This window comes from Phoenix dactylifera, unplaced genomic scaffold (genome assembly GCF_009389715.1).
Source record: "Phoenix dactylifera cultivar Barhee BC4 unplaced genomic scaffold, palm_55x_up_171113_PBpolish2nd_filt_p 000254F, whole genome shotgun sequence".
Classification (NCBI taxonomy): Eukaryota; Viridiplantae; Streptophyta; class Magnoliopsida; order Arecales; family Arecaceae; genus Phoenix; species Phoenix dactylifera.
In genome coordinates, this window is record NW_024067747.1 from 385,537 (window position 1) to 412,462 (window position 26,926).

The following is a 26,926-nucleotide window of genomic DNA, read 5'->3' on the forward strand; positions in this document are numbered from 1 at the left end:
CGAGTTTTAGTGTGTTATTTCTTGAATAGTTACACTAAATAACTTTGTTAAGCGGTGCCTTATTATTATTATTCTAAAAAGAGTGAAAAAATATTTCGGTTGTCAACTATTTTGCAACTCTGACTTGCTTAATGGTATGAGTCTTGATTGATGTTATAACTCAAGTTTTCACCCCTGGAAATGGGAATTTTCCATGTGAAAATCCTGGATACGAGTTTAAAACTAGTTCAACCATATAAACTCTACTGGGACTCCCTTCTACCATAAATTTTTTTGTATCTCCTGCCTTAAATGCCATTGCCTCCCGAACGGGAACAGCGAAAGCTCCATTAATTGGCCTTTGCTTTTGGTGCACCAGGAAAGCAGTAGCTTGTTGCTTGCAGCAAGAAAGCCGTAGCTTGCGGACTGATCTCACCATTTAGATATCAACTTCCCATATGACATATCTGAGGTAGTCCAAACGTGCGAGCCGTGCTTGCTTATTAGGTGATACCAGACTCTCGGATAAGTGCAGCATAAGCTTAGAACTATCTCAAATCGGGTTAGGCAATTGAAGCCCCTAGCTGAATGAATCCAACCAGTTACCACCCCCTTTTTTTCCGAAGTGGTAAGGGAAAGCAAGGCACTTCCCTCAAATTTATTGTAAGATTGTTTACAAGTGAAAATAGCATGAAGGAGTACAAGATTGAAGATTTATTTGAGGGCGAGCATCTGTGGAGAAAAGGTGGACGTTAGCTTTCTGTGGCTATCTATCAATTTCTCTGGGCATGGATTTCCCCACGGTTTGAAGGCATGAAGAATTTTGCTGAGCACCACAGGCTCTGAGTTCCTTTCAAGGAAGATGTGAGAGCTTCCCTCGTGCCAAACAAGCCAGCAAGTCGCAATTACCAGTTAAAGGATGCATGGCGCCTCTCGTAAAGAATAGAAGATAGCAAGGAACTTCGACACAAAATGTTCTTCTAAATATTTAAACATGAGTAATTCCATTAAGTTGATCTCTTTATCCCTTTTCATTAGAAAAAGAAAACTCCTAGTAGTGGTGGAGAATTAACTAGGTGCCTCGAGAATTTTTCTAGCAAGTTGTTATCAATTGCATTGGAATAATTCAAATAATCTATATCAGGCTTAATACCCCCTCATCTATATTCTGGGTAATGTATATGGAGCATGAAATAAGCTAATAAAATAAATAATTGGCACTCGAACATACAATTTAAATCATTAAAAGAAGGCAAAAACTATAATAAAGCAATAACCAAATTAACTAAGTAAATAATTGACATAGCGGGGATTCAGACTCATGATTTCCGGTAACTTGAGCTTTGATGGCATGTAATTAACCATTAGATCAAAAATCTTAAATTATTAGAGAATAAATTAACAACATATATCAGACTCAACAACTTTAGCTTCTAATCAAATGACAATTAAATGGTTTCTCTGTTAATCCTCTAGGGAAAAATATCATACATGATGGCTCTTTCTCGTTTTCCAATGAGAGGGCTCCTTTCTGGGACGCAAGCGGTCGCATCATCATCTACCATTATGGATTTTTTTTTTTCTCGGCTGAGATTAAAATTGCTTAGGATCAAACAACCTCAGGCTGCATAGTTTAATGGTTTCAAGTCTCTCGGGGGCAGTCTGCATCCAATCCCAATTCTAAGCACTAACCGCCACACATTAGTAAGCTTCTATCATATTGGAATTATACTGCTTAGATCTGGCTGGAATTAGCTTAACTGAATAACCAGCAAAAAGCATGAGTTATGGACTAGAATCTCTTAATATATTTGTCATAAAAGTTACCTTAAGTAAAAAGAAATGTGTTGCAATTTTTGTGGGACTAGAACATAGCATGACAGCCACACAAAATTCTTTATGCATGCTAGGGACAGGGTAATTAAGTTGGCACATTCACAGCTGCAAGCTATATAAGATTCAATGTGGTTCTCCTTTTCCTCTCATACAATGAAGATTTAAGAAAATTTTTGTAGACATGATGTTGAACTAGAAGGATTCTACCTCAGGGTTTTTCTAATATATATATATATATATATATAATCTCTCGATTGGTTCTTTAACCATCTTTTCTTCTTGTGGTTGTAATTGCTGTAACTAACAATAACCAATTGGAGGTAAAGTGATCTAGCTGTTGTGTTACATAAAATGCATGTCTTGGCTTGTACCACTCAAGCTACTTTGGGCAAGTTCAAGTGAAGCCAAAATTCTAGCTCCTATTGAGATCTCTTCTTAGCTTTTTCACTGGCGATCTCGTTGGAGACTAAGAGATTAGCTCATTGAAATTTTGTTAACCTTTGTAAAAAGGTTCCTCTGGGAAACCTTAGTCAGAAATCATCTTGTCAATATCAAGGAATCAAATATATATATACTGTCAGCGAACGCCTCTAATACATCTCAATTAGCCATGAACACTTAAATATAATCTAACCTCTCAAATGTCTCATTAGGTGATTAGCTTGTTAATCTTAATAGGAAGTGTTGAGACTTGGACTATAGTATGAGTCGTAACAAATACATACAAAGAATAACCCTTAGCTCGTCTATCTGCAGGCACAGATGCACCGTCAAGTGCTAATTAAATATCAAGGCACAGCGATATACGATTACTCGTAAATAGGAAGATGTACATCATGGATCATTGAAGCACATATTCTCATTACCATGCACTTCTGGATCTTTATTTACTGAATGAAAACAATGACCTCTTAACAAGCGCGAACATGAATGTTAATCTGAAGGTTTCGATGCTTCGAGTTACAGGTTCGACTCCGGATTAGCATCACTAGGATGGCGGGCAACTCTAGCAAAATATTAAGCATGCCTCTGCCATCTTTACTCTCCAAATCTGGACCTTAGAGCTTAAACTGCAAGCGGCTAGAGAAAGTCTGACCAAATTGCCAATTTGAGGGAACAATGTCAGGAAAGACCAAGGTTTGGCCATCCGTTGTTGCGACTCTGAAGGAGAGGGACTGGCCATTAAGATAAGCGTTGGATTGCCAGTTTGCCCCCCAGTTCCTGGACATCGACAGCCAGCCAGTTTTGGAGCCTTTGACAGCCATGGATTGGATTGATCCAGCGCCCGCAACATTCGTCACAAGGACAAGTTCAAAGTAGTCCCTTCCATTAATGGCGAACCTTACTCCTCCATGCTTCTTGCATGGAACCCTACATTGTTCCTCGATGCGATTAGTCAAGCTCAATCTTGATGTCATAAAAATAAACAAAGAGAAGAAAACAACCTATGAAATTGTTTTGATTCTATGAAAATAATGGAAAAGAAATGAAAGAGAAAAAAAAAAAAGGCTTTGATGAGAAAATAAAGATATAATATTATTCTCATCAAATCTCTACAGCATTATCCTTCCTAATCAAGAAATCAGATTATAAGTTGCATGATTAAGTCAGGCCAAGGTCCATTTTTACTAGGCTAGCTAGGATCCATACTTCTAGGCAAAATTTGAACATATTCAGGGAATCAGATCTAGGACTGGTGCATAGATTTCAGAGTTGTCTTAGTTGGCAAAAGAAATAATTGTCTGCCAGTGGAACCAGCCAAAAGTATCCGATTCCGTGACATGGGATTAGATCCAGCTCATCTAGCGGATGAGACATCCCTGCCAACGAGCAAATCTAGTGGCCAAAATGTTGTCGGCTGTCTTAAGCCTGTCATCTGAAAACAAAAGTTCAGAGACCAGATGAAACAAGACAAAAAAAAAAAAAGAGAAAACAACAACCTCTGGTAGATCACCGGCACAATCCCACCGCGGTAGATGCCGATCTTCTCCCATGCAGGCTGGGCCATGTCGAAATGCTGGCGAGGCGGGTTGCACCATCCGCCATTGTCATTGGGAAGTGCGAAGTTCGGAGGGCAGAAGTTGGTGGCGGTGATGGTCACCGACAGACCTCTCCTGCACCACCGATGGTCCGCTCGGTAGTCACACATGATCTTGTAGCACTGGCCACATGCAGCCCCGTCGTCGAACAAGGCCGTGCTCAGAGCTGCGGTTCTCGTCCCGTACCCCGCAGAGTACAGGTTACCATAGCCACATGCCCCGCCTGCAAACGATCCACCGAGATTCAGTCTCGAGTGCTTGTATAAGTGCTCACAAAGTAGCGAAATGCATTAACGAAGAACAAGTTATGAGTGGAAGGAAGTAGATAGGAAGGATACCCATAGTTCCAGACGCATCGCTTCCGCCATAGAATGTCGCCGAGGCCTTGATCCACCCAGAGGGCGCAAAGCCATCGACGGTGAATACCATGCAGCTCATTGATAGCATGATCAGAAGCCCAAACTTGGCACCCATCTCCATATCTCACAGTGAGACCAAGATGGCTAAGAGGAAAAGAAGATCGAAACTGGCTCCCAAATTTAGAGGTTGCAATGGGTCTTTAAATAGGGAGGAGAAGGCACATCATTGGAGCAAGCTAGCTACCACATGTGACTGCTGCAAGAGCACCCATGACTTGTGGGTTTCTAATGGCAGTATTCTTGTCCTTATTGATCGGCCGACTCCTATCTCTGCTATCCCTGGGAGATCTTATCACTCCCATGTTCTCCTCCTTGTTGAAGGCTTTATTTTATTTTTTCTTCTCTCCTTGTTTATTTGGATGCCATGGCTGGATATGTTCCCTTGGTTCTTTTAGGGTGGTGGGAATATTAAATGAGAGGCATCACATGATCACGTGAGCCTGACCGCGGTGCACATGGACACCGAACTTTGAAGTGCTACCAACCAAGATAGATTTGGTGGCTTGGATTCAACTTTATGCTATCAGTTCCTATGAGATGAGTTCAGCTTGCTATCTAGCTTGGAAAAAAACTAAAAACTAAAATAAAAATAAGCATATAATATCTTACACTCGATGACCAAGTTTTTCGATGAGCCCAAGGGAACTATAATCGAACAGATACAAGGTTACAACATTGAGCCACAAATGAGCATGTCTACAGAGAGACGAAAGTTTGTAGACTATTTGGCAGAGTGGTCTCTGGTAAATCAAACTGGGTATTAATATGATCTAGTTTGTTATCGACTAAATATTAGGAGGGATCCGCGATATTCTCAACAGTGATCACCAAATCAATATAGGAAAGATTCTGATAAATTCATGCATGGGATGCATCCATCTGAAATTGACATGGAAATATCATGCATCTACGTACTATTAAGATTCTTTGAATTTCAAAATCCAAGCCAAAAAAGAATCTATAAAATGTGTCAATTCTAGTTGCAGTACAAGTACATATCCATGTTAATTAGCAAGATTTTTCTTTTGATCTTCATAATTCTAGCTAAAGGAAAGAATTTTCATTGACACGTGTACAAAAGGCATCAATTTAAATATATGGATCAACACCATATATACATCAATTGGTAGTGCTTTTTTCTTTTCCAAAAAAAATATTTGTACTTTTTCTGAATTTTAGAATTTGCTAATTAGTGTGCAGACAAAATGCTTTAGCTGAACATGTACTTAAAAGTATATGCAACTAAAAAAAAAAATTCTCAGAAAATAGTCATAAAACATGTACTATAAGCTTGGTGTCTTGAACTGAACTTTTATAACAGAAGGTTGGAAAGTTTGTTTTGTATCCTAAATAGATACTTGGATTGCATCATGGGGTACACAGAAATGGGTTGTCCGCAATGTCGTCATTAACTAATTTCACTAAACATAAGAAAACTTGTAGGATATGGAATTGCCTCGCCAGATTGTAGGACAAAAGGGTATAAGGAACAGCAACTGTTCAAAAGTTTAGTAGGAGCTGTTGTTCCAGTATAGCCACTGTTCAAAAATAATTGATGCATCCTACTCCAATAACAAGCTTTATATAGTAACAGTTATTTATGATGATGTCGCTACAATATTTATGATAGACATATAGTAGAAGCATGGGTGAAATATATCAGATGCATATGTTAAGATAGCACTATAATTTATAAGCAAATAGTATAAACTAGTAAACATGACATATTACTTACAAGGTTCATCATGCTTAGGGGTGAAAGTGGACTGAAAAAATTTCCGTTAGGACCTGCAACTATATCTAAATATTTGGATACGAATACAAATTTGAGTATTCAGCTAATATCGATATCCATATCCATCAAAGAAAAATAAATATGGATATAAATAGACAACAATCCGATATATACCCGATTATCTAGTTTTATGTGCAATCTATTCAATTTTATACAGTTCCCATCTTTAACTTAAACATTTATAGTGACATCTTTAATTTGATGGTTCCTAAAGTTTGACTATTTCACACACACACACACATCACTATCATTATCCAATTTGTACCTGTATTTCTTTAAAACAAATACTGAAATGAATTTTAACATCTGATTAGTATCTCTATCCTTTTTATAGTTTTCAAATAAAAACAGATATGAATATGGATCCAATCTCTATCCGATCCATTTTCATCCCTGATCATGTTCATTACAAAGATCATTATTTATGACAGACTTGAATTTTCTTTCTGGCTTAATCATATGTTTCTTTTCTATATTTTCTTCATCATTTCTTCCATCTACCTTCGCATGTAAAGAAGGCATCCAGATTCCAAGGCAACCCTTTTCCCAGTACTCTCTTGCTTCTATTCTCTTATGCACATTCCACAATTGCCAGTTTTGAATATTGTTGGAGATGTTGGAGGACCACCTCAAAACACCATAAACAATCTTCACCAATTCAACCAATCTTATCCAAAGCTATTCTTTTTATTTGTTTCATTGTTATCAAAATCTTTAGTTAGACCCTACATCAGTAAGTTCTGCATTTAGTGCATGGTTCCCTAATCCCCTACTGGCATTAAAAGTGGGAGAAGGGGAGACAGGAGAGGAGGTGCAGGTTTAAATTTTGGAAGGGAAAGGTGAGATCTTCACCTTTCTCCATCCCTTAAATCTCCATCCAGTGCATATCACCACCCATCTTACTTAAACCTTACATTGATTTAACTACCCAGAAAAATTACATTGATTCAACAAAAAGAAGAAGAAAAAAGCAACTTTTGCAGGTTAACTGGCTGAAATGTCATGCCTCCACAAAAGCCACAAAGCAGGGCCACAGTTAGTACTAGAGGCTTTATAACAAATATTTCTTTTTCTTTTCACAAGCCATTAGTTTTTTAAGTCTTTGGGTAATATCAAAGAGAGAAATAGAGGGAGTGTATGTGACTACTTGAAGAGAATGTAGGTGATGGTGCAATGAGATTGTTCACATTGTAGCAGCATATTATAGATGATATATGAAGGGTATTCTGGAATGCAAATTGGCATATAGTTTAAAACATCCAAGTTTTTTTTTTGTATAATTCATATATAAATTCTCTGTCTGTCACATTATGTATCGGTTATTACTATAATTTGCAAAGGCATCTCCTAACTTTATTTGAAGTGTATTCTAAGTCGCAGTCAGCACATGGGTCTCAGACCATTTAAGCCTTCATCTTCCCATACATGGAATGTAAAACCAGTTGCCTCTTCACGTCGCATGGAGTCAATGACAGAAGGACAGGAATTTTAGAATGCTTACTACTCAACAGGGAAGTTCTCGCTTCAGTTATTGTAATAAGCAATAAAATATGTCAACCATAAGTTCGATGAAGAAACAAGGCTTAGTAGAAGACCACAATGTGTTCTTATTTCATTTATACTTTTTGTTGTTTTTTAAGGGAAAAGGTGGCCATAGCCACCTGAATTTATCAAAATAAGAAAAGGATTACAGAGAGAATAAAGAAAGAAGAAAAGAAGAAAAGAAGTTCTTGGTCAGAGGCCAAAGGTAAAGAGAACAAACTAAGACCCAGATATTGCAACTTATGTTTGAAACTATAGAATTTGAAATTCTTTAAATTTCAATTTGGGCATAGCAATTTATTGCTTGGAATATATTTTCAGTCATTGAATAATCCCACAGGAGAACTTTCTTTGCCCAACAACACAAGATCCAATGTGACACAAGCTTAAAGAAACAAATTTTCAGTCGTCGATCCTGGATATGCTATCAAGGTCAAAGCTAAAGCTGAATTCAGATAATTATTCCTATTCCTCTCTTTAAATGCTTGGCCATTTGGTCATGTTACGTAGAATGAAAACAAATCAAGGGTGTCAAAGTTGTTTCACGACGAGAAAGGACCATGCTGCATTTTAAATAACTTCTGGAATGTATGAACTACGACACTCTACTGAAATACCTAAGAAACAGAACACCTGCAGTCCAGTCCTAGAAAGCTACATCAAATTACGCATCCATAATGTGGAGTCAAAGGTACAGCCCATGTGAAAACGTAGTGTACGATCACATAGTTTAGGACGTGCATGGTTTAAGAAACAAGATTGGATAATAATTCTTATAGTTGACAAGAAGTCACCCTGTAAATGATTAAACATACCAACTACCACCTGCTTTTATGCTTCTCATAGTCCATAAGTCACCTGTAAATGATTTAAAATCAAAGATAGCAACCACCAACTTAGTACAAACAACAAGAGATGAGCTTTTCAAACCAGAGTACACATTCTTCAATCCCGCATTGCAATATTAATTACATAAACCGTGTACAAAAGTCATAGCAAGCTGAAAAGGTTGACTTGTATACGATGACTTGAAACCCTAGTCGTGTAGCATTGAAGCATCGGTTAATTGTTTTACCCGGTTCTGCTGCATTGCCTTCGCTTTATCCCCCCTGGAGCTTGCAAGCTGAAGAAAGTTAGAAGCGCTTGCTCAGCCCAATCCAGCTCAATTGTCATAAATGTGCTTTAATAGCTGCCAGTACCACATCATGCACACCAGTATTTCAAGCCAACTGTAAAGCAGATAAACAAAACAATTGGTGGGCGCACAGTTGAATTTGATCTGATTCAGTTTCTTTATTTGCATATTGTTCATCCAATATAAGAAATTAATAGCTATAGAGGTAGTAATCATGTAACTTGAGTTTCTTTGTTTGCAGTATTCTGGATTACACCCCACTAACCATATCATTCACCAACTAATATTCTAACAAATTCAGCCAATTAAAAAAAATGACGGGACAATGAGTCATTTGCTCAAACAGAACTGTGAACACATGGTCATCAAAAAGCACTATCGGATAAAAACTTGTAATGAAGATACAAATGATTGTAATGTATTTTGGTCCTCACCATTGCTTCAACAAAAATTTAGTTTGTTGAACAGCATATGGAACCATAAAAAAGGAATAAGTCCCAACTAAAACTCATCATCCTCCTCTGCAATATGTTTAGCAAGCTCCTGCTCCTGCTGCTGCCTCTCACGTCTCTTCTCTGCACTTTCCTTCTCCCTGTGGGAGTTTGGTGGAAACTTCAGCGCTCTAACCGCTTCATTGTGCATGTTAAGGCAAAAGGCAATCCTCGAATTGAACGCAATCTGGGGTTCATTTGTGGAGTAGACATCACCAGTCTCTTTGGATAGCATCCATCCATTAGCATGATCAATTGTTGCATCAATTGCTCCATCTCGGATGGCCTTGGCTACAATGCTCTCAGCATCTGCCACTGGATTATCAGAGTCCAATCTCAACTTTCTGGCAACATCAGCCAAGGATATGGACGAGTAAGAAATGCTGACATTGCGGAGTCCAGTTCGAATCACATTATGGCGCAACCTCACAATCAAATTACGGGTCCTATCTGAACTGAAAGTGCCAGCAAATTTTTCTGCAACGGTCCTAAACAGCTCCAGATCTCCAATTCGCACAGCCTAATATCAGGAAATTAAAATATTAAAGCTATAAACATAAACTGTGACAGTTTCTGTTAATTGAGTTGACAATGACAATCTCACATTTGTAAGCTCAAAATAGGGTGTTAAAGCCTTCTTCATGCCTTTCTGCATAAAAACAGTTCTCTCAGGGATTTCCCCTAGAAGTAACCGGACTATAACAGCCCACTTGTTGCATTGGATTCGAAAACCTCGTGCTCCAACAGGCGCCTTTCGAGCAGCTTGCAGGAGGCTTTCTTTGGCATCAGTGTATTCCAACTGAATGGTCCTGATCTTTCCTACGTAAAACAGGTAGCGGCAAAACTATAGGAGAAAAACACTCGAGGTTAGAACCTGTGTTTGTTTCACAACAAGAACAATGTCACGGTAATTTTCATAAAGTCATAAGAGAAAGTATTGCCTGCTGATTGGAATGTGCTTCAAAACGCGGTGCCTTAGACCTCAGTTTCTCAGCCTGGTCATACAAGTTATAATGGAGGTAATTGCGGAGAAGCAAGTTGAGAAGTGTTTCCTGCATCTCACCAGTATTAATTGGTAAATTTCAGAATATCAATGTATAATAAAACACCTCTGTGTAAAGCAACAAACCTGACCCAGCTCATCATGCCGTAAGGTGGCCATGCGATGCAAGGCAAGGAGGGTCCTGACAAGGAAAGATCGCTGTGTAAGAAGAAGCTACAACTATTACACCAAAGCACTGAGATAGCACAATTTGAGGCATTTCATCTGTACGATGCTGTGCAGGTCATGAGAACTGCAATCTCGGATAATGTGAAAACTAACTCACCCACGAATTTCAGCTAGACTGTTTGTAAGTTCATAGCTGTAGGAATAATAAAAGTACAGCCGAGATGCTAAAATATCCACGGTTCTTCTGTTCAAATTCTTAAGGCGAGCAATACTTGCAGAGGAACAAGCTTTAGCCTGAGAGACAGAGAGGGAGAGAATAAAAAGGTAAATAACCTTTTGTCCATAACCAAAGAAATAAAAGCAAGTTACAATCTAGAAGAAAGTTACCTCTTCGTATCTCTTTTGGTCAATCAAAAATATTATCAGAAGTAAGTAACAGTAGATCTCAAGCTCTGGTAGCGAGCACTTAAAAGGAACTTGACCGGCTGAAGTTGCCGTATCCACGTCCATATCATGTTTATCTTCCTGAAATCAAAATTACAAGTCCCATATTATATCTAAGTGGAGGATTTCCATAATTGAATGAGAATTGTTCCTTAATTACAAATCTCAATGCACAATACAGTCTACCTAATTAAGACAATTAATAGATGGGGTAAAAGACCCAAGTATGCACCACATGCAAATTTTACAGCAAGGTAGCAGCACCAAATTCCAAACCAGGATCTACTGTTACAACAAAATTCATTACAAACATGAGAGGACATTGCACCATGTATAGGTGCCAGAAGAATTCTGAGCACCGCCATGTATAGGTGATAATGTAGGAATTCTGCAATAGGCGATAATGTAGGAATTCTGCAGTGATTGTGCCAGAGGAAATGGCATAAGTTAGCTCAACATTTCAACTACAAATATATCATTTTTTATTATTTATTTCAATTGATTAAGTTTATTTCTCTAATCTGGGGCTTCACACTACTTGCAATGATGTGGATATCATAATTAAAATTAAAGACTTTCCATTGTCAGCAAAAAAAGCAGAACGAGAAACCAATATAACATGAAACAATCAATAGGTACATTTGGTGAAGGAGATTTATGACTTTGAAGAGAAGATGGACAAGATGAACGAATAGAAAGAAAATTTATCAAATCCTTGAAAAACTGTTCAGATTGCTGCAACTCCAACTTTTATCATAACCAAAAGTGCCACAAAATAATGAGCTGAGGGAAGGGCAAATGAATTAATCTTACTACAAATCAAGGTCTGCAGTACCGGAATCGGCATCCATGCTGGTAAGCTTGCGGTATGGTACGGTACACCCCCATGTTGTGTCGTTCTGGCGTGAATCAACGAAAAAATTGGTAAGGGAAGAGAAGAGGAAGGAGAGAGGAAGAGAAGGAAGGAGGAAGCGGGAGAGTGCAGCAGAGAGAGGCAGAGGGAGAGGGAGACTGAGAAGTAAAGAGAGGAAAAGAGAGGGAGAGAGAGAGAAGGAAGGGGAGAGGGAGAGATGGAGGAAGGGAGGGAGGGAGGGGGAGAGGGTGGCGGTGAGTGGTGGCCGCCGAAACAAGGTCGATGGTGGGGTTCGTCCGTTAAAACAGGGTGGAGCCCCTATTTCGAAAGGAAACAAAGGCTTCGGTCCCTTTTTTATTTTTTTTGATTTTTTTAAGTGAAGTTGGTAGTAATTGCCCTATCTTAAAAAAATATAAAAAGGAGCCGAAGCCCCTGTTCCGATGCATATAGGAAAGCGGGCTTTGAAAGCCCTCTTTCCCCACTCCCTCAGCCCTATTCCGGCGGTCGCTACTCGCCGCCCTCTCCCTCCCTTCCTCCCTCTCTCGCTCTCTCTTTTCCTCTCTTTCCTTCTCCCTCTCCCCCTCCCTCACCAGTTTCTTGATTTTATTGTCAGAATCATCCTGATCTGCCACCAGTATGGTGTACACCTCAAACCAAGCGGTTCATGATGGTTCCGCCTTCCTTACTACAAATGATCAGTTATTTCACAAGGGAAAAAAAAACAGATGGTTAGATCAAGGTAATCATGACATGAAGATGAGAGAAACAATAAAAGGAATGAATATCTAAAAGATCTATGAAGCAAAAAGATCCACATGGATGAAGTTTGCAAAAGAATGAAAGCAGCTTTTCAAAAAAAAATCAGCTTATCTCAGATAAAGGAAGACTTGTACAAGATAATGAAATCAAATCTAACAGTAAACATACCATGGCATATTATGCAAGCAAGCAATTTAGTTTAGAACAAAGTGAGAAGTAGAAAAGAAAATGAAATGTAAACTCAAATGCTATGGCACATATATGATCAATTATGGTATTAATTCTGACAAGTCTTAATGAGGCCAAGCTTAGGCTTACAAAATGAGTTTCCATACCAGCACACTGTCAAATCTAAGGACCAAATATCCAACTCTGGCTCAACAAGAAGGCAGAATTCAACCACATATTAAAATAAATAATATCAACCATTCCCCAATTCCTCTCTTTCATAATGTATATAGCCCATTGCTCAACTAGATGTTGCTGCAAGATAGATGCCACTCCCATCCCCCAACCCTGGCCCCCTGTGAATGTTTTGCTTCAGAATATAGGAATTCTGCTGTGAATATTAAAATTAGTACTAATATTTGCAGTATTACTTACCATTGACTTATATCTTAATTGATATGTTTTGTGCACAATCAATTTCTCTTCTTAGGAGTTTAGTCTTTTCATATTTGGTGCAAATGACTGGAGCATTGATTGTCAAGATCCAAGGAAACATACAATGACCATAAGAATGAGAAGAATTTTTGATGATTGCTGCAAGACAGGTAATTGATAGGGTAACAAAGAGCTAATAAGATAGAATATAGGATAGGCTACAACTCAGAAGTAAACAAAAAATGCTTCATATTTATGATTTCCATTCAGATCTAGATAAGTTTCCCACATGAAGTTCTTGGATTGAACATATTGCATCCACAATAATCAGACATATGGATTTCAAGCTTATGAAGCTTATGAACATATTGCATCCACAATAATTGCATCCCAGTAAGCACATCAAATAGTGGTAGAGATGGTGGTAACAATATGAATAAGAATAACAATAAAAGTAACAATAATAAAAATCATCATAATAATATACAAATAGGTTCATCATGAGTGCTCTCTGCTGATTTAAACTACCAGTCTATTTAACAGATCACAGGGTTGTGCTCGCATGATCAATAAAATGCATATTCTAACCTTTCTAAATGTTGTTATCTTTTCAGTGGTTATCATTAAATAATTTACCAAAAATAGAGTTGAGAAAGTCTCTATTTTTTGAAAAATTCTAGTTAGTATTTTACTGAATGAGAGCAAATCATTGGTTGGGATAGTTATTGACTGGGTGGGCAGTCATAATTCCGTAGATCAATAGAGGGAAGCTAGATGTCAAAAGTCCATAAAAGAAGAATGGAGCTTTGATAGGAAAGTAGTAAAGGAGGGTAGGCCATGAGAAGCTTGGGGCAAAGAGGTAAATAGAGGAAGATATTACAATGTTATAGACACATAAGAGACATTCAATTTCAGACCAGATTTTCAGACATAAGCTTAGCAAATTATCAACTTCTATTTTCTTATCACGTCTTCTATAGATTTCTTAACATTTAACCTTTTGTTGTTCTTTAAAGCCCTAATGTTTTAACAACCTGAATCCCTCCTTCACACAATTGTAAAACCCTAACCCACAAGAACCAAATCACTGCATGAATGACCGACCAATGCTCACACTTTTACATCTTTCAACCATTGTCATCATCTTGTAGTCTCCATATTGCGGAAAACTACTGCTCCCCCCATTCAACTGACATGCAAGCAATCAAAACATAGAAAGCTTGAATTTTTTTAAGGACCATCTTGTAACAAAGCAGCAGCAACCCAATAACCAGTAACCCAATCAACAAAAAATCGTCTTAAAGATCAGAAATTGGGACAACCAAGACAGTTAGTAACAACAGATCAAGAAGGACAGGCAATGCAGAGGTATAACCTTGGGAAGGTAGGAGGAGAGCCGGGAATGAGCCTCGGAGACTGGAGGGAGGGCGAATTTGAGGAAGGAGGCGATCACTGCAGCCCGGAGCTTGCGGCGGAGCGTCATGGTGAGGCGCACGGCTCGGACGATCCGCCGGACCTCCTTGGCGTACGCCCCGCTCTCGATCAACGCTGCGATCTCCTTCAAATCTGGCACCGATTCCCGATTCAAGGCATCATCGCAACCGAGATCGAAACGAAGAAAGAGAAAAAGAAGAGAGGAAAAGTAAGGGCTTAGGATTGTAGGGTTCTTACGCTGAAGGGTGGAAGAGGTGGTGGCGGAGGAGACGGAGTTGGTGGGAGCCGCCGCCGCCGCCGCCGCCGCCGCCGCCGCCTGTAGCTCCCCCATCTCCACGTCTTGAGTCATCCTCTTCTCTCTTTTCCTCTCTTTCTCGGCGAGAGAACGGAGATTATTGATGGAAAGAGAAGGGATTTGGGGTACTTAAAAATGGACACTGGTCAGCTGCACAAGGAGAGGTGAGAATCCCATGATGACGAAAATACCCTCCCAGCTTTTTTCTTTTCCGGGTTTTACACTAAAGGGTGTCTTGTTCTTAAAAATACGTGCTTTTTTTAAAGAAAAATATTAAAGGCTAAGCTCAAGTAAATTAAAATTATTACAGGGCTAGACTACGATCAAATTACAACAATCCTCAAGGTGAAAGAGAACCAGTGGGTCCCTCTCCTCCCCCGGGCAAGCCAGAAATTAAAAAAGAAAGTTTCTGAAGGAATACTGGTTGCGAAGCTGAAGCACTTGGAATGCATGTTTACATGTTAGCCATGTTCAATTATCTATTTTTGCTATTATAATGCAAGAAATGACCGTAATCTCGACTCTTGAGTGAAATATCTACGGTTATGATTCCGAGTCATTTTATAGTATTTTGTTAAAAGATATTATACCAAAAATTATCTTGAGTTAGAAAATTCTTGTGCATTTAGTGAATAAAGTTCAAGCCACCAAAACTTCTTATCACAGGGACATAATCATGGGATCAGTAAAACATTTTTTGTTTGTTTAACTTTTTTTTTAAAAAAAAGAAGGAGCCATAAATCTATCCATTATGCATGGACCCAAGCATACCAAGGCAAAGCTTAAGAAGCCAGGGCTAACCGATCGTGCTGCCTCCCAGGTTACCCATGTAACTTCAGTTGTTTTGAAAATTACCAGATGACTGAGTGCAACTACAATACAAAAGCATGGATAGTTTTAATCCACATCATAAGAACATAAAGGTGAGCAAGGAAGTGATTAGAATAACACTCCAGACTTATGGTGGAGTAAGGTTGGTCACTTGAAGAAGAAAATAAAACAGGAAATTCAGAATATAAATAGAATATCACTAGTGCATAATTGTGTTTTAGAATGAGAGCAAATCAATGCGCAGGTAAAGGATGGGCATCAATTCATTCGCATATAGAAGATAAAAGATTTCATCACATTTTTTTGGCGAATCGGCATCTCCATTTCCATACCTAATATGTAAGTGCCGAGGAAATAAAGGTTTTAGCCGAGGGAGTCAGGTCATCAGATCACGCAGTAAAATACATAGAGCTTTCATTTGTGGGTTACATACATGCACCTGCAGTGCCAAAATAAAGAGAGCCCAAAATAAATATAATCGTGGACAAGTTTTTATGTTTGAGTAATAAATGAATCTATATGAAATGGACTCTGTTTGATAATCTCATTGAAGAGTAGCAGAACCTGCTTGTATCCACAACCTCCTGCATACCCATCAATATGGCCAGTAAAGGTGGCCAGATCCCTTCATCTCCAATGGCATCTGATCAACCAAAAAAGTTAGCCTTCCGTAATACCCACAAATCATCGCATTCCACATGATCAAATTCTTTGCAGGTGCCTGATCAAACAACCCACATGCAATCTCCAACATGTTACATTACACACACGCAACCATCAATCAAACAGTTACAAGACACCATACCAGCCTAAAGCATCTCTTGCTTTCACTACTCAACACTAAAAGAACACTATTCCTACTTTAAGAACAAAGTATCCCAAAACTTCTCATAAAATTGCAATGCAGCATTTTCAGCTCCTTGGGCAAAAATGTGAAAAGAATAACAAGTATTAGGCCCATGAGAACATTTGGCCTTGATAGCCATCACATACATGTGATAAAAAAAAAAAAATTAATGTAGATTCAGTAAATGCAAAGAAACTGCCGAGTCATGGACAAACATGACTATAAAAATAGGCAAACTCATCCATACACAACCTTGACTATAACCATCCAGCATCATCTCAGCTATTTGGAGCCAGCTCAGTAGATCCTCATTCACCAAGCATTTCTATTTACGACCATCTCTAATCCAATTTCAAGCTTTACCATGCCTGACACCTTAAATGCAACATACCTCCATTTACCTCAAATTAGACCTAAACCATGGAACTGGTGAAGAAACTAAGCATCAGAGGCACAAGATCTAACATAAAATTACTCTTGTAAACATAAAAGAAAATAAAAATGAACAGATCTTACATAATCCAATCATATCATCAATGGGTTAGCCAAATGATATGACCCACTTTGAAGTGGCAATACATTACTCCAATCTGTCTCCACCAATTTGCAAGCGAATAGCAACACCAACACCAAGCGGACAGATGTGCCAAAATTGGCAAGGTTAATACAAAAAATAAAGCAAGAAACTTATGCTGACACAAGCAAGAAGAATCAGCCTTTAAATGAAAGTTTTATTCCATTTTCTGTATACCATGCATGCCAAGACAAAAATCCCGTCTCATATAGAATGCAAAAGACAAAATGGTCATTGTAACAGCATTCTTTTTTCTACAGAACAATCTCAACAAACTTATACAGACAGCGAACATCTGGGAAAATCATTAGAAGAGACTGATAAGAGCAGTATATTTTATCAAGCTGGCCTTAGGGAAAAAAAAAGAATGCACTGCCCTATTCATCCAATCCTACAATTAGCTCAATCTTATAAGAATGGAAAATGGAACAGCTGCCCATGACAGCATAATCATGGAGACACCACTGCCAGGCCACAGCATGACAGATTATACAAACTATGGTTAATCTATTACCGAAAGACAAGATAAGCCTATATAAAGGAGTAGGCATCCAACGAGTCATAAATAAGAAATTATGCTTAAACCGAGGTCCAGTTAAGCCCCACCAGTACCCGTGTGGATTGGTCCATTTGATCTAGAATGTCGTCCCCTTCCTCGAGTTTGTCCCCTCCCACGACCACGACCTGCAACTGGATGACCGATAACAGGATGTTAGGACAAGGAAAAGCTTGCTGCCTCAATACCAGCTTACTGCTAGTGCAAGATTATATAGATATCACCCCGTCGTCCTAGCATTCACATCTATCACAGTGAAACAATCTGAAAATTTGGAGTAGCAATTTACCACAACCAAATGCCCCTGGTGCCCCTGGGGTTGGGGGGGGAGGGGGTGATGTGTTCATAATACTTGTTCAATTATTAGGTTTGGAGCCTTCCCCAGCACTATAAGTCCAATCCATCTTATACAACCAGGAGGAAGTGTGACTCAAGATACACATTTGAATGCACGTTCCATGGTATTTACACAAGAAAAGAGCTGAATCAGGGACATACCTCGGCCCTGGACAGGAAGAGGTGCCTCTCCATTATAGCCACCCATATCTTGCTGATAATCAGGCCGGCCACCATACCCACCTCCTCTGCCACGACCCCAGAAACCACGGCCCCTGCCACGGGGATAGCCACCTCTACCATACCCTCGACCTCTATTGTCCCAGCCTCCATCACCATAATCCATTGTACCATTACCTGAATAAAAATTGTAAATACAAAATATAATGGATGAAAAGATGAAAAAAGAAACCATTTTCATATCATCAAACTTACCACGAGCCCTTCCTCTACCACGACCACCACGGCCTCTACCTCGTCCAGCAGGTGAGCCCTCTGCATTGTAAATAAAATCTCAGCAAAAATGAGCTTAAAAACCATCTAAATAAACTCAGAGCAATCGCAGATTTACCTCCATCATAGTCAAATTCAACTAATGGTTTCACCTGGTCTGTGGGTAAAGGAGGTTGATACCTGGGGAGATTAATGGTAAGGTTATCGGTATTCTAAAGAATTCAACAGGAAATTTTTAACCACAGATGCAAGGAATGACTATCAAACATGAAGAGGACAAGCACGTGCAAAGTGTTAAAATATATGTTTCTTCTTATTCAAATTCGTCAGTACTTTCCCTAGAAATTCTGAGAATAATTGTAATTTAAGTAAATTCAGATAGCCATCACTTGTCGATACCTAGTAACTCATTTAAGAACTCACTCTGCTTATAAACAACTTCTGTACAATGCAAACAGGGGAAGGGGGAAGTCTTATTGGCCCCATGAGGGATAGGATTCACTTCTCTTTTACAAAGTTCTAACGATACTCTATTCATGAGAAAAATATGGTGAAGTTTATCTCTTTCATGATTCCATTTATTTGCTTTAAGCAGGTTCGGGGCCTATGAGACAGAATGAGTAAATGATATTAACTGAATTAGGATTCATGCAAAGAAAATGGAGGATTTTATTAGCCTGTCAAAGTGTATCAAGATGTTATCTCTGGTACTCAGTTCAAAATAGACCAGAAGAAATAAAGTTCATGGTCCAAACATGGTGCTGGAGATTATAAAGATAAATGAAATGTAAAGTAGAATAATTATTGAAAAGAGACTATTTGAAAGTAGCCTTGCTTGAGGGAACTCCATATGAAACACCTTGCCATCACAAGTGGACCAATATCAAGTGAAGCACACACATTATACAGAAAAGGCTCATTTGAGGCACATGTCTCATGCTCTATTCTACCCCTTTTATGTCATATTGAAATGCCAAATCAGGATGTAGTTGGATATTTTACCTTAAGCTTAACACAAACATTTTGAGGCATTGGAAGAGGAACTCTTGACATCAAAAGCAGATATTTTTACATGCTTTTTGATATCATGGAGCAGGCAGAGGATGCATTTAGATAGAAGCCTTGTAATCCATGAATATTGTGCTACCTAGACCCCTCAATTTAGCCCTAGGTACCTGCACTCGACACTTGATTATGATACTGGCATTATGCTCGAGCAAAGCTCCACAAGAAGAAATTCTTAGACATTGAAAGGACCCAAGACTTGGACACAAACCTCCAAGGTATTCTTCCCCCACTTCCAAGAAATGGTTTCAAGCAAAAAGTATTCCACAAACATATCTCCTAAAAAAAAAAAATATCATAGTTGACAGTCACTTTTTCTGCTTTCACAGGCTCATCTTACTCGTGCCAAATAGTTAAGACTAGAATCACTTCTTAATTGCATAATTCCAGCACTATTTGCAACAGAATGCAATCTAACATGATAGAATAGGAAAACATTTAATTTTTTGATGCAGGTCTTTGCGCACATGAAATCAGTATGATGCAATAGTATCGATGCTTAAAAAGAAGGCACTTTATGTTGTTTGTACAATAAGCATCACCAGGTTAGTGAGTTTATTCCTGGCAAGTGTTCATCTACACTGCAATTGTAGCCCAGTAATCCAGATTAGCAAGTTCCCTAACAGATTTTCTTTTTAGATGTCACATACTATCTGAGTAGAAAATTTACTGTTCACTTTAATTGGATTTCTTGAATGTATCATGTTCTTAAACAACGATGATCTCTAAGCGCTGGTGTCAACAAGCTCCACAACAAATGTGATACCTATACTAATTTCACTTCATAAATTAAGAAAACATATAGCACAAAAGGAAAAATGGTTTAACATCAGAATTAGTCCAACAAGTCAATCCCATCAAATGATCAATTATGCAGCTCCACTATAAGAAACAAGCGACTACAAGTGGTTTTTTACGCATTTATAGTCATGTCTTGTTAGTTTCTGCTCCCTCTTTTGCTTCCAGATTCCTGTATGTGGACCAGTAACAAGATGGCAAGTACTCTAATATAACAAAAATGGAAAACAATGAATAATAATGGGCAATCAATTTGTTACCTTGGTCAAAGACAAGATACTATATACATCAGACACCCGTAAACAAAGCCTTAAGGCATATAAATTTAGAGTAAGACGCTACTTGTCAATTTTCTGGAAATGAGAGAAGGCTACTGCAAAACATTTAAGAGGACAATTAGAAAGAAACCAAGTGCAAGCAACAAATTTTACAGAGTCATGCCTATTTCAGATTCACACATCAAAAGGAGAGGAAAAGAAATGAAGCAACAGGAATAATGCATGCAAAAGACCACATGTTTTCAATTTAAAAAAAAGTCTCTAATGCAACAAAAGAAATTTTTGAAAAAAGAAATCATACAAAATGCTCTTGATTAAAACTTGGAAATCAAAGGCGCATCATTCCCACTTAATCAAATTTTGAATGTATGCTGCAGAACCGTAGGTGGGAGAGTAGATGCTTTTCATACTCACCCAACAGAGGATGTATCAAGCTCCTTCTTAGACAAAGTTATAGCGACCAAAGACACATGCCTAGTGGTCTCGAGCCTATAAAAACATATCACTGTCAGAAACAGACTAACGAAGATTCAAAATTTAAAAAACTAGCAAGACCCTGAACTCCATGCTACACGTCCAAAAATGTCTATATGCATGCAACCTTCCATTTTCAAAATAAAGCATTAGGTCTTCTTACGGAAGTAGGCCTTCCTCTAATGGTTCCCATGTATCAGTTATGTCAGTAGATCCAATAGCAGTATTCTGATGGAGACCAATGATCCTTCTCTGCATTACCAGCATATTTACAACAATACTAAGTTAGAAGAATCACCAATCACATGATGTACTTTGGCTCTTAAGAAAAATGACCAAAGATCAATTAACTGACAGATAAAAAGAACCCTTTGAGGAAAACAGAGATGAATTTGATCATTCAAAGGAATAAGAGGAACATTTTGGTACCTTGATCAGTTCCACAATCATGACGGTTTTGTTGATAGCTCTTCCCATTGCCTTAAAGACAATTTCATTTAAACCTTTCTCCTTGAAAATGAATATAATAACAAGTCAGCACAATGCATATCACCAACAAGAAAGAATGAATTTATGTACTTGCAGCCTTGCAAAAACTAAAGAAAATACTAAGTACCCTTAGCATAATCAGTTACATGTATCTATTAGCCTGCAACTCTGCAAGTGCACAGAAAAGCAGAATCACTCTCCCTCCATGAGAATTCATGGAAGAGTTTTCTTTGGCAGATTAAAGGTGAAATTACATCTAAAGACTCCATAACCATGTAGTCATTCTCAGAGTAATGTCAGCCTGTTGTCTGTATTTCATATATAAGACTGTTGCCAGAAAAGAAAATAAGTTAATGTTACAGAGGATTATCCTATTCAATCTGTGCAGCCATATAGATGCTCATTGGGTAAAATCCAAGACCACTCATCAGATCAGATATGGTCTGGATGCCCAAAAAAGGATAACAGGAAAGACACCTGATCCAGAAATTTAGTCACAGTATGTCATATGCGTCTTTCATATGATGGGACAACAACACCTGCATAGAGAAATCGATGCCACAAAGTAATACTAAAGCATGCAAAATTTACTCTCTTTCTGTGAAATATTTCTTATCTAGGCCAATATTAAAATGATGCAAAGCAAACATGTCTAGCTCATCTCTGTAGCAGCAGTAGACTCATATTTCTCCTCTCTATGAAATTGAAGTCATAAAATTATTTTTCAATAATAAACTGACCTTTTTCTTTTGAACCTCTCTTGTCTTGGCAAAGATTTTAAAAAAAAATGACATTAAAGTTGTGAATACAGTATGTTCACTTTATTTTTAATAGCTCCTGTGACACCTTTCCTTCTCCTCAATCTTACAACAAATTTTTGTAACTATATGAATTAAAAATGCTTATGATCTTTCCTTTACTGAAAATATTGCACAGGTCAGATATCAAACTATAGGACAAGAGTGCAGAAAGTTTAATACAGTCTAGCATGGTAATCCAACGGTACAACGATGTATCTCTATACCAAATAAAAGCTGAACTTAAGAGTTTTTAAATCATCAAATACTGTTCTCATATCAGGTATCACTTTTAGGAAAATAGAAACAAACAAACTTCCCAATGAATACTTAGACATCTCGGATGCACATGGTGTCCAGGTCGTCATCTTCCACTATAGCCTGCATTGGCTTCATTCATAACAAAATGCTTTTAGCTTAAACTTTAGCTTCTCACCATTTATTTTTTTAGTGGAGTTATTAATGATTAACTGCTCTAGCCTTATCATCACCATTAAGAGCAACCATTAAGAGTAACGGTTTCCTAAACAAGCAGCAGCAATAAATCAATACTCATTTGCGGCTGCTTAACTAGGATGTTGCTTATAATATGAATGACAAGAGTGTCCCCACTTGAGAGTTGAGAGTGAACAGGGTTGCCAACTAGCATATAAATAAGTGGCACCTGAAAAAATCCTTAAATGCACCATCATAGAATTTCCTTAGATGTGCCATTATAGAATTACATGATCCTAGAGATACCCAAGTGTTTTCCACTGAAAAAAAGTTCTAATTTTGTGACTGAAACCTGGTTCTGAAAGTCAGAAATCAACTATACCATAACTTATCACTCTTAACAGCATTTCTTGAACTTGCCTCTCAGAACAAAACAATTTACCATCCCCACACTGCAAAATCTCTACGACTTATCATTCTTCACAAATTATAACTATAACCAATGGTACATCAGAGAATAAAAGTGACATAATACTATAAAAGCGTCAAAGATAGATTGGACATAAATGGCGTTCACCTGAAGTAGATTGGTGGCATAAGTGATGTAGCTGCGCATTCTCCCCTGAGTAGTAATGCGGATCTCATTCTCATTAATTGGCGTCTCCTCCCGCGGCTTCTCCACCCTCTGGTACCGGTCCATCTTTCGACCCACCCAAAATTTATCCAAAAAAAAGAGCGACCAAAAAATTAATGAAACACCCAACAACAGAGAAAAATCCAAAAAGGAGGTACTTTTATCAAAAATCAACCCTGGCTCTTTCAAAAAATCCCTATCAAGCGCAGAAAAACGCAAAAGAACAAGAAAACAAACTAAAAAAAGAACACCGCATCAAAACTCAAGCAACAGATCTACAGGAAAAGCCAAGAAAATCATATAAAATCAGATGAAATCGAGGGAGGAGCACTAAACGAGAAATTTGGGGCCGAAGGAGTGGAAGTGAAGAGGAGTGAACCAGAAAGGGATCAGATTTGCTTCATGACTGACGAGGAAAACTAGGTTTCATCGAAATGAAAATAAGAACAAATAAATTTCTTTTGGGATTTTTTTTCTTGGCTCACTAATTTTCACCTTTCGTCGCTCTTCGCGCCCCCCCCCCCCCTTCTACGGCTCGTTTCTTTCTTTTCCGCCCTGAAAAATCTCGCCCGCAACCGTCCGAGCTTCATATGAGCCGCGAGGGAGCGAACGGGTCTTTCCTGGGTAGTTCTAAATACACCCCCCCTATTGCTCAGGACACCCCCCAAAAATTAAAAAAAAATTAAATACTCTCTACACCCCCCCATTTGCTAAGGACACCCCTAAAAAATTGAAAATTCCTAAATTACCCCCACCCTCCCACCCCCACCTCCCCACCCCCCGCCTCTGCCTCCTCCTCCTCCCCCCTCCTCATCCTCCTCCTCCCCCTCCCCCTCTTCCCGCCCACCTCTGCCTCCCCCTCATCCCTCTCCCCTCCTCCTCCGCCCCGCCTCTGCCTCCTCCTCCTCCCCCCTCCTCATCCTCCTCCTCCCCCTCCCCCTCTTCCCGCCCACCTCTGCCTCCCCCTCATCCCTCTCCCCTCCTCCTCCGCCCCGCCTCTGCCTCCTCCTCCTCCCCCCCTCCTCATCCTCCTCCTCCCCCTCCCCCTCTTCCCGCCCACCTCTGCCTCCCCCTCATCCCTCTCCCCTCCTCCTCCGCCCCGCCTCTGCCTCCTCCTCCTCCCCCCCTCCTCATCCTCCTCCTCCCCCTCCCCCTCTTCCCGCCCACCTCTGCCTCCCCCTCATCCCTCTCCCCTCCTCCTCCGCCTATTCACCCTCCTCCTCCTCCTCCCTCCTCCCTCCTCCTACTCCTCCACCCCTCTACCTCCGCCCCCCATCCCCATCCCCTCTTACTCTGCATCCCCCTCCGCCTTCTCCCCCTTCTTTGCCTCCTCCTCCACCCCCTATTCCTCCCTGCTCCCATTCCTCCTCCTCCTCCTACCCCTCCTCCCCCTTCTCCTCCACCTCCCCCTCCTCCTCCTCCTCCTCCACCTCCCCCTCCTCCAACTACCCCTCCTACCCCTCCCCCCTCCGCCGCCTCCTCCCCACCCTCCTACCCCTCCTCCCCTTTCCTCCGCCGAACAGAAGGATTCTGTTCGGTTGAGGGTTGCCGAACAGAAGCCTTCTGTTCGGCACTGGATCGCCGAACAGAAGCCTTCTGTTCGGCACCGTTCAGCCGAACAGAAGCATTTTGTTCGGCGATCCAGTGCCGAACGGAGCACGAAACGGAGGAGGAGGAAGGGAGGTGTACTGAGAAAATTTCAAGGGTAATATGGTAATTACACTAAAGGTTAGTTTGGGTATTTTTTTTTAATTTTTGGGGGTGTCCTGAGCAATAGGGTGGTTCTATATACACCCCCCCTATTGCTCAGGACACCCCCCAAAAATTAAAAAAAAATTAAATACTCTCTACACCCCCCCCATTTGCTAAGGACACCCCTAAAAAATTAAAAATTCCTAAATTACCCCCCACCCTCCCCACCCCCTCACCTAAATTGCTCTCTACACCCCCCAAACCCCCCCCCCCACCCCGCTCTTCCCCTCCAAAACACCTCGCCAACGCCCAAAACCCCCCGTTCCCCCTTCTCCCTCTCGTCGCCGGCATTCTCCCGATCTCCGACCACCTCGCCGGCTTCTCCCGGAACCACCTCGCCGGCTTCTCCCGAAATTTTTTTTTTCACGGTTCGTGCTCCGTTCGGCACTGGATCGCCGAACAAAAGGCTTCTGTTCGGCTGAACAGTGCCGGACAGAAGCCTTCTGTTCGGCACTGTGCAGCCGAACAGATCTGTTCGGTTGAGGGTTGCCGAACAGAAGCCTTTTGTTCGGCGATCTAGTGCCGAACGGAGCACGAACCGTGAAAAAAAAAATTTTGGGAGAAGCCGGCGAGGTGGTTCCGGGAGAAGCCGGCGAGGTGGTCGGAGATCGGGAGAATGCCGGCGACGAGAGGGAGAAGGGGGAACGGGGGAGGAGGGGTTTAAGGGGGGTTTGAGGGGTTTTTTTTTTTTCTTTTCAAAACGAAACGGAGGAGGAGGAAGGGGGGGTGTATGAGAAAATTTCAAGGGCAATATGGTAATTACACTAAAGGTTAGTTTGGGTATTTTTTTTTTGGTTTTTGGGGGGTGTCCTGAGCAATAGGGGGGGTGTATATATAACTCCCCTGAGCAATAGGGGGGGTGTATTTAGAACTACCCGTCTTTCCTCGACTAGGGTTCGTTCAAAATGCCTAAATCGGCCCTCTAAGTGAACGGAATTACCATCAAGGCATAAATACAATCGCCTCCGTACGATGTAGATCAGCCGCGTAACGGATGGATAGTGATGAGTGATGAGATCAGGGATCCATATTTTGCTTCTTTTGGTCGGATGGGCTTGTGGCTTGGACCATGGGTTGGGTCCGATGGACCCCAAATCAACCCCAACAACCCAGGCGTTTGGGTTGGACCGGCACGTGTTAACTTTGGTTCCTTGGTACAGAATTCTTTCAAAGGTTTTGTCAACGAGATTCAAACATAGAAGACTTCAAATATCTTAAATGTTTTGGAGATAAGAAAACTTGGAAATGGAACATTGGTTGAATGCTCATTAAGATTATGTAAAATAATTGAGGAACGGTAGCTAACATTCTTTATATAACTGAGGAACGCATAAAATCTAACTTAACTATGTCTCAGTCCTATTTAGACAATCTGCCTAAGTCAAGGCATGCTCATAGATGATTATGATTTATCTGTATATTGATAGCTAAATATATGCAATATAGTGAACATAACATGTGCAGACCTTTTTTTGTAAAATAATGTATGACAATATGTTTAAATTAACATCTCACCATTATGTTTTCTTCATCTTCACAAAGAAATATGTCACCATTAGTTTTAAGATTTTGAAATGATTCATAAGTTGTATCGCACTTACAATCTTAAAGAACCATTTCTCAATTGAAAACCCAACATGGTCAATCCCCAGCAAGAAAGACTGTGTTTCTTCTTAAATTTTTAAGAGGAAAAAAAGGATAGATATCTTCCCCTACGGTCATTATCCAGATCTAAAAGTTTAGCGATGCACCACCCAAAATTTGAAACTTCAATCTCCCGTTCCACTGTGATTATGTTAATAGGTGTGGTTT

The 26,926-nt window shown here is 39.7% G+C and overlaps 3 protein-coding genes across 5 annotated transcripts; all 3 read right to left on the bottom strand.

The window, feature by feature from the left end:
* Positions 1 to 2,590: 2,590 nt before the first annotated feature.
* Positions 2,591 to 4,652, bottom strand: LOC103718904 (expansin-A11). Its single transcript, XM_008807912.4, has 3 exons — positions 4,193 to 4,652; positions 3,756 to 4,077; positions 2,591 to 3,186 (listed from the first exon to the last, which is right to left on the bottom strand). Exons 1-3 carry the CDS (start codon positions 4,332 to 4,334, stop codon positions 2,874 to 2,876), a joined length of 777 nt encoding a protein of 258 aa, XP_008806134.1. The 5' UTR covers positions 4,335 to 4,652; the 3' UTR covers positions 2,591 to 2,873.
* Positions 4,653 to 8,506: 3,854 nt separating this feature from the next.
* Positions 8,507 to 14,943, bottom strand: LOC103718905 (probable 26S proteasome non-ATPase regulatory subunit 3). 2 transcript variants are annotated; one of them, XR_003387857.2, is made up of 9 exons: positions 14,738 to 14,943; positions 14,442 to 14,632; positions 10,795 to 10,932; positions 10,565 to 10,701; positions 10,366 to 10,420; positions 10,178 to 10,288; positions 9,841 to 10,080; positions 9,180 to 9,756; positions 8,507 to 8,839 (listed from the first exon to the last, which is right to left on the bottom strand). XR_003387857.2 is itself a non-coding variant. In XM_008807913.4 (8 exons), exons 1-8 carry the CDS (start codon positions 14,847 to 14,849, stop codon positions 9,247 to 9,249), a joined length of 1,494 nt encoding a protein of 497 aa, XP_008806135.2. In that variant the 5' UTR covers positions 14,850 to 14,943; the 3' UTR covers positions 8,952 to 9,246. The 2 variants fall into 2 exon arrangements, 1 of the variants encoding a protein (XP_008806135.2); XM_008807913.4 differs by lacking the exon at positions 8,507 to 8,839 and having other exon boundaries at positions 8,952 to 9,756.
* A 2,240-nt stretch (positions 14,944 to 17,183) lies between these two features.
* Positions 17,184 to 23,964, bottom strand: LOC103718907 (ribonuclease P protein subunit p25-like protein). 2 transcript variants are annotated; one of them, XM_026809204.2, is made up of 8 exons: positions 23,858 to 23,964; positions 23,306 to 23,428; positions 21,437 to 21,517; positions 21,171 to 21,259; positions 20,948 to 21,022; positions 18,511 to 18,572; positions 18,102 to 18,434; positions 17,184 to 17,737 (listed from the first exon to the last, which is right to left on the bottom strand). In XM_026809204.2, the coding sequence occupies exons 2-8, from the start codon at positions 23,426 to 23,428 to the stop codon at positions 17,643 to 17,645; spliced, it is 858 nt and encodes a 285-aa protein (XP_026665005.2). In that variant the 5' UTR covers positions 23,858 to 23,964; the 3' UTR covers positions 17,184 to 17,642. The 2 variants fall into 2 exon arrangements, with proteins under 2 accessions (XP_026665005.2, XP_038973574.1); XM_039117646.1 differs by lacking the exon at positions 23,858 to 23,964 and having other exon boundaries at positions 18,102 to 18,296; positions 18,375 to 18,434.
* Between the last annotated feature and the right edge of the window lie 2,962 nt (positions 23,965 to 26,926).

Coding starts and splice junctions, on each gene's coding strand:
- LOC103718904 (XM_008807912.4), bottom strand. CDS start 4,334: ATGGAGATGGGTGCCAAGTTTGGGCTTCTGATCATGCTATCAATGAGC. Junction 4,078..4,192: donor CGATGCGTCTGGAACTATGG/GTATCCTTCCTA, acceptor GATCGTTTGCAG/GCGGGGCATGTGGCTATGGT. Junction 3,187..3,755: donor GTGCCGGTGATCTACCAGAG/GTTGTTGTTTTC, acceptor GGAACAATGTAG/GGTTCCATGCAAGAAGCATG.
- LOC103718905 (XM_008807913.4), bottom strand. CDS start 14,849: ATGACTCAAGACGTGGAGATGGGGGAGCTACAGGCGGCGGCGGCGGCG. Junction 10,081..10,177: donor AAGCACATTCCAATCAGCAG/GCAATACTTTCT, acceptor TTTCTCCTATAG/TTTTGCCGCTACCTGTTTTA. Junction 9,757..9,840: donor CCTATTTTGAGCTTACAAAT/GTGAGATTGTCA, acceptor TCCTGATATTAG/GCTGTGCGAATTGGAGATCT.
- LOC103718907 (XM_026809204.2), bottom strand. CDS start 23,428: ATGGACCGGTACCAGAGGGTGGAGAAGCCGCGGGAGGAGACGCCAATT. Junction 18,435..18,510: donor TGAATTTGACTATGATGGAG/GTAAATCTGCGA, acceptor TTTACAATGCAG/AGGGCTCACCTGCTGGACGA. Junction 17,738..18,101: donor TCTTCCTGTCCAGGGCCGAG/GTATGTCCCTGA, acceptor TCGGTCATCCAG/TTGCAGGTCGTGGTCGTGGG.